Source organism: Symphodus melops, assembly GCF_947650265.1.
Source record: "Symphodus melops genome assembly, chromosome: 22".
Lineage (NCBI taxonomy): Eukaryota > Metazoa > Chordata > Actinopteri > Labriformes > Labridae > Symphodus > Symphodus melops.
The window spans coordinates 2673795-2680860 of NC_136712.1; the positions used below are offsets into that span (position 1 = coordinate 2673795).

The following is a 7066-nucleotide window of genomic DNA, read 5'->3' on the forward strand; positions in this document are numbered from 1 at the left end:
ATCTTGATGAGAGGTCTTGCAGGCTCGAGATCTCCTTCAGCTGATTCGGCATGTTTTACTCTGTGCTGCCTTCACGTGTCCCCGCAAACCTCCCGGTTTTTCAAAACGCGTGTTGAAAAGTGAAGTTTTGGTTGCTGCAAATTGTTTTACAGGATTTTTTTTGACATAATAGTCAAATATATCGTTCTCTCCCTCTAAGTGACATATTTACTTTTTATAAAATAACGTTCTCTATACATAAGAACAGGATGATGAAGGCGATATTAATTGAAACTGAATCTTAATAAAGTGTGGCCTTTATCAGGGTCAGTCGGTCTAATTAATTAATTCAGAAAATGTAATCATAATGTCTATTTCTCAGCCCACACTAAGAGGTGCAAAGCATTCCTCGTGTTTCTGGAAAGGCTGGTGGAAAAGTGTTTTGGTTTTTTTATTACTGAAAACTGGAGTGATTTAATCCTAAATATTTCCGGACCTATAAAACAAAACTTACAGTATAGCTTTGTAAAGCATAGTAAAACATACCCAATTTAATTCATACAATTAATAGAAAAAAGGGAAAGTTATGAGGGTTTTCTGAAGTACTGAGTGTCCCTGAAGGCAGCACCACACACAGCACTCCCACAGTCCCTCGCGCTTCCTTTTCCAGCAGCGCCTGCGATCATGGCGGACGTGGTTGCGGAGCAGGTTGCGGACCCGAAGCCAGTCCCAGACCAGGAGCTGAACGGGGAGGCGGAGGACAAAGAAGAGGCCAACCCTGTGGAGGAGACGGGGAAAAAGAAGAAGAAAAAGAAGAAGAAGAACAAGTCCGCGACGGCAGGTGAGTCTGACCGGGCTAGTTTGTAGCTACGACGCTAGCAGAGCTAATGTTACTTATTGGAGATGCGTCGAGTTAGCAGCAGTTAGCCTCCGCGCGCGCACAGAGTTTCCGGTTTATATCAAAATAAAGGTGTACGAGTTGTTTTCTTGATTAATTTGGATAAGAAAATAACCATTAAACGGTTAATAATATAGTGTCAGAGTGGTTGAAGGTAGTATTTATTTTGAAAGCCACATAGGCAAGATTAAAAAGACGTGCTGTATTAAAATATAAAAGTAGATTATACATTACGACTGCCGTATCTTTATGTAATTATTCAAAACGTTAACTTCACGTTTAATCTTGAGTTGATAACCTCAACCAATATCAAATGTTACCCATTTAGGAGAATTGTCAAGCTTAGTGAAATAAATATTTCCTTTTGCACGAAGAGATATAAACATGTAAATATTGCTTTGTAAATCTGACATAAATCATTTAAACCGAGTCAACACAATCAACAGTCATTTTCTACACTTTATAAGTCAATATGTGTATATGTATTAGTTATTTTAAATAATGTAAAGGTCTTGCAGGATATTTGTCTGGCTTTTAAAGAAATCGTGGAAAAAACAAAATAGACCGAACTGCAGGATTTATTTTGAAAGTTACGCCGGAAGTAGGGCTGTGTAAATACGACAGGCTTGACCCTGATCCTCATTAGCCATGCGGGTTGTGAGCGGTGTGCACGGTGTCGCTGTCAGGCCTTATGAAACACGCCGGGCTTTACTCGGATCCACATTTAGGAGCTGTGTCATGAACCACAGCGGACTGAGCTGTGATTTAGGGTTTAATTAAATGTAAACACAACAACACGGTGATCTGACTGCTCCTCTTAGTAGCTGTTATCATTGCTGACTGTGTTGACCCTCAGCCAAGTTTTCCTGTTTCGTAATTCCTCCTCCTGCTGGAGTTATTATGCAAGAAAGATGATTTCTCTGTAATTAACTTAACCTATCAACATAAATACAAACGCACTGTGTATACTTTCATCTCTATAATCTCCATCATAGATCCTACAGTGTGGACACATGTCATGTTCACAGCTTTTATAGCCAACACAAGGAACAAAGAAACACATCTGCTTGATTTCTTGCAGCAGTTTTGAAACGTTAACATTTCATTGTGTGGAGAAAATAAACCTGGATGTTTTGTATTTGAAGGGAGATGTGCTGCGATCTTAATGTAATCTTTTTCAGAGTTTAAACTTAAATTAACATCTGTTTGAAAAGTTGTTGATGTAAAGAAGGGCGTTATCTGGGTTTATTCATTTTGTGGCTCAACTGTAGAAGTGTGCTGGAGTAGTTATCTGTGTGTCTGCTCTACACAGATAAAACACACTTTAAAGACATTGACAGGGCTTTCACACTCGCAGAAAACTCTGGTCTGGCTGGCTCGAGGTGAATTCTCTGGTAGAGATGTTTATATCCGTTTACTGCAGCACGGCGCATCGAGCGTCTGCACCAGACTGCTACCATCTCTGTGCACGTAATGAAACAGCTGCATCAAGTTTTCGTTCTTTTTTTAAGCTCTTTTGTTGACGCACCTGAAACATTTTAGAACGGTTGAGTTGTGATCACATTTTTGCTGATGTTTAATTTCTTTTAAAGATATTTTACTTACACAGTGGTTTGTTAGGGACGAAGCATTAGCAGCTCCTCTTCACATGACGCTTCCTGTGTTTCATTTTATCTCGTCTTAGTTCATTAATGTGACCGTGATCTTTCCAGAGAAGATTTATCACAAGTACTCAAACCTTTCCAAGTGCTCGTCATTATAAATAAACTGCAGACGCCGTGGTTGATGAGTTCATGCGCCATGTTGAAGCCAGATCCCTGCATGGACTTCTTTAAGTGCAGTCAGGAGGAGCTCATTTTCAAAGATGCTGCCGATATGAGAAGAAACTTTCTCGCTCTTCCCACATCCCCCCTCTGCGTTCTGCTGCGTGCGCTGACTCAGCAGAACCTGCCTGCTGCTGCCCGTGGGTTATTTATTGTCCTGTGTGTTTGTGCGTGTCCTAGTTGTCGACGATCTCTCCGTTTGCTCGCAGGCGCTGAGGCGGAGGCCGACGGAGTGACCGAGGTGACCAAACAGCTGGAGAAACAGGCGATAGAAGACAAAGAGAAAGAGGAGGATGGCGAGGAAGGTGACTGTCGTCGCACGGCGTCACGACGCACATCGTGTTGATGCTGCACGTGTTAACGTCGCGTGAAGCTAGCATGACAACATGTTTGTTTACCCACACAGACGGAGACGACGGAGAGAACTCTGCAGGCAAGAAGAAGAAGAAGAAAAAGAAGAAGAAGGGACGTAAGTTGTGCACATTCTGATTGGACGGTGCTCACGCTGAAGGTTATAAAGCAGCGTCGGACCTCACCTGAAGGTTCGCCCGTGTCGTCTTTACTTAGTCTGATTGTCTTCTCTTTTTTTTCCAGCCAAATCTCAGACCGATCCCCCGTCTGTGCCCATCTGTGAGTTATACCCGAGTGGAGTGTTTCCCATCGGACAAGAGTGTGAATACCCCACCGTGCAGGACGGGTAAGAACACACACACACACACACACACACACACACACACACTCTTCTGTTGATGCTCGTTTACTCTTGAGATAGAAACACATTGTTTTATTTGGACTTTGCTTTAATGTTTCGTAGCTTTTAAAGTTTTTGCAGGACAATAAGGACATTAGTGTCTTCCTCTTGAGCATCACATTCTCTCACTTCACCTGACGATAACGCTCTTTTAAATATAAATATATATATATATATAAAGCCTCTCAGATAATAATAATAATAATTTACACTTTATTAATCCCACGAGGGGAAATTCAGTTTTTACACTCTGTCTAACACACACATAGGCCGAGATACACACTCATGCACAAACAGGTGATACAGATGATAGTGAGATGTGTATCCACTTCAGTGTTTAAACTCTTTTCAAGTCAAAATTTAAAAAAAAAAGAAGGAACAAGGTTCTTTTCTTTCAGTTTGAATGAGTTTTTATATTCAGAGGTCGTTGACCCTGAACAGCTGATTGAGGCGTGTGGATGAGTCGTAAACATGCTCACTGTTGGTTCATTATTGCTGCTTATCTGACCTTACGGTCCAGAACATGAACTCTTGTTGTTGTTGTGTTCTGCCTCCAGCCGCAGCGCTGTCTGGCGCACGACAATCGAGGAAAGGCGGGTGATGGATAAAGCCAACGAGGAGGTGTGGAGCGACTTCAGACAGGCAGCCGAGGCGCACAGACAGGTCCGCCAGCACGTCCGCGGCTTCATGAAACCCGGCATGACCATGATCGAAATCTGGTGAGACTTCCTTTATCACTTCCTCCGTCACACTCTCCTCTTGAAAGGAACCGCTCCAGGCTCCACTTACTACATGAAGTGAGTTGTATTGATACGAGACTCGTCAATACAGCGGTCAGTCAGCGCTGTAGCGGTTACTGTCAGCTCAGTGCAGTTTGAATGGGTTGTGTTGATCTCTCGTGCGTCCCCGCAGCGAGCGGTTGGAGGACTGCTCTCGTAAGCTGATCAAGGAGAACAAGCTGAACGCCGGCCTGGCCTTCCCCACGGGCTGCTCCCTGAACCACTGCGCCGCCCACTACACTCCCAACGCCGGAGACACCACCGTCCTGCAGTACGACGACGTCTGCAAGATCGACTTCGGCACGCACATCAACGGTACGGCGGGCACTTCCTGCAGCGTGCTGATCTGTGATGATGCATTTAAGGCGAGCTCGGTGCACTCAGTGATCAGAGTAGGGAACACTTTGACTCTTTAACAAAGTAATGAAACTAACATGCAGACGTTGATCTCTCCTTTTTCCTTTTATTGTGGGAATAAAAACGGAAACAAAGAGCGACCTGAAAAAAACTCAGGATTGTTTATCTCCACTTCTGAGAATTTCATAGAGCTAGAGATCAATATTTAATCCACTCACTTGCGTATACCACTTTCAGTCTTCATTTTTGGACCTTAACTTCTCATCAATCAATAAATATGAACTTAATGTTGATCATACGTGAATAGAAAAAAAACCTCAGCAAAGCCAGATTTCTATAAAAGTAAAACCATCGAACGAGCCGACTAAAAAAACATCCGCTGAATGTTGTTTTCTGCTCGTTGTCTGTTTTCAGGCCGAATCATTGACTGTGCCTTCACCGTCACATTTAATCCAAAGTACGACAAGCTGCTGGAGGCTGTGAGAGACGCCACCAACACCGGAATCAAAGTATGACCAACACACACACACACACACACACACACACACACACACACACACACACACACACACACACATCTTTTTTTACGGTGGGGTCCCCGGAGCTGATGACTTCCTGTTTCTGTTGCAGAACGCCGGCATTGATGTGCGTCTGTGTGACGTCGGAGAAGCGATTCAAGAAGTGATGGAGTCCTACGAGGTCGAGCTTGATGGCAAAACATACCAAGGTTGTACATCTATATTGATTGTTTACCTTTTTACGTATATTACTAAATATGATGACATCACAAAACGACAGGTTTAGCTTTTGTGCTTTCAGTGCTTGATCTTAAATGTAGTAAGATCATTAAAAAATGAATCTTAACAGTGAAACACTTTGAAGAAATTGTCTCACAATCTTTTTGTTTTTTAAACTTGTTTCATTTTCAGTGAAGCCGATCCGAAACCTGAACGGTCATTCAATCGGTCAGTACAGAATACACGCAGGAAAGACTGTGCCCATCGTTAAAGGAGGGGAGGCGACGAGGATGGAGGTGAGTTCGCTGCATCCAGCTCTCTGTCTCTGATTCGTCTGAAATCCTGAACACGCTCTGATTGTTGCACCATTTTGTCTTTTTTTGACAGGAGGGAGAGGTGTATGCCATCGAGACGTTCGGCAGCACAGGTAAAGGTGTGGTGCACGATGACATGGAGTGCTCTCACTACATGAAGAACTTTGACGTGGGCCACGTCCCCATCAGGTAAGAACCTCTGCGTGCTCGTTTCTTATTGGTCCCCAGTTTCGATCGATATCTAAAATCACTGTTATTGACTTCCCTCCTTGACCTTCAGGCTTCCCAGAGCGAAACATCTCCTGAACGTCGTCAACGAGAACTTTGGCACGTTGGCGTTCTGCCGTCGCTGGCTGGACCGTCTGGGCGAGAGCAAGTACCTGATGGCCCTGAAGAACCTGTGCGACCTGGGCATCGTGGACCCCTACCCACCGCTCTGCGACACCAAGGGCTGCTACACGGCTCAATTCGAACACACCATCCTGCTCAGGCCCACCTGCAAGGAGGTGGTGAGCCGGGGAGACGACTACTGACAACCCCACTCAAGCCACAGCACCACAAACGCCCCCCTTCACCTCCACGCAGCACCTCCACACCCTCGTTAGCAACTCCCCCTTCAGAAAAACAGCCAGAAAATAAAGCCTGAGAGCAGCTCTGAGGGATGCTAAATGCTACTGTATTCTACCCACAATGCACCACTCTCAGCTTGCACGGAAGAAGGACTGGCTTTCTGAGTTTTCTGTCATAACCCACAGCTAAAGAAATCATAAAAAAGAAAAAGCCTCAACGTCTTTCTGTGGGAGGAAAGATTATAGTTTCCTTCAACATCCTGCAGACCTCATTTTTCAAATCTCTAATTAACTGTTTGACAGTTACAGAGTTAATTAAGCTGCTGCTCAGGCTAATGCACCCCCAGTATTCATACAGCCGTGAGCGTGGGAAACCCCTTTAATTTTCAAAGTTTCTCTGGCTCCACTCTGAGCCTCCAGTGCTTTAGTGCTCGAGTTAAGTTAAGCACAACTGCTACTGATGAGTTGAAGAAGTGGTTATGGCGATGCATGGCCAAAAAAAAATCTCTGCAAAGGACAAATCCTAAAATGTAAAGCTCGGGATGTCGTAGGAATAAAAGCCGACTACATACAGGCGGCGTGCATCTGCAGCAGCTGCTGTGTGTTTAGCTTCTGTTGCTAACAGGAGGGAACACTGCACTGTGGCCCCACTAGTCACCGTTTCTGTGATATTTGTAAAATATCTTTGAAATGGTTGCTGCCACTGTATGTTCCCGATTGGAAAAGCTTCATTTTGAAATCCCTGAAAATGTTTTTGTAAGAAAAAAAAAAAAAGATTAAAATGGTTTTGCTCATTCGACGGTGTCATCTATTCTGATGTCTCTAATTACAGCACATGTAATGAAGCGGTTTCTGCTAA

The 7066-nt window shown here is 44.0% G+C and overlaps 1 protein-coding gene across 1 annotated transcript; it reads left to right on the top strand.

Moving 5' to 3' along the window:
• The first annotated feature begins 628 nt into the window (after positions 1 to 628).
• On the top strand, positions 629 to 7003 carry LOC306818247 (methionine aminopeptidase 2-like). Its single transcript, XM_079335711.1, has 11 exons — positions 629 to 820; positions 2910 to 3005; positions 3107 to 3169; positions 3295 to 3397; positions 4009 to 4170; positions 4364 to 4545; positions 5002 to 5096; positions 5218 to 5314; positions 5517 to 5620; positions 5712 to 5827; positions 5919 to 7003. Exons 1-11 carry the CDS (start codon positions 664 to 666, stop codon positions 6169 to 6171), a joined length of 1428 nt encoding a protein of 475 aa, XP_079191837.1. The 5' UTR covers positions 629 to 663; the 3' UTR covers positions 6172 to 7003.
• Positions 7004 to 7066: the final 63 nt, after the last annotated feature.

Excerpts from the sequence above, each read along its gene's own strand:
- LOC306818247 (XM_079335711.1), top strand. The coding sequence starts at position 664 with ATGGCGGACGTGGTTGCGGAGCAGGTTGCGGACCCGAAGCCAGTCCCA. Across the intron at positions 5,315-5,516 it reads TGATGGCAAAACATACCAAG|TGAAGCCGATCCGAAACCTG; the intron begins GTTGTACATCTA and ends TTTCATTTTCAG. Across the intron at positions 5,828-5,918 it reads GTGGGCCACGTCCCCATCAG|GCTTCCCAGAGCGAAACATC; the intron begins GTAAGAACCTCT and ends CTTGACCTTCAG.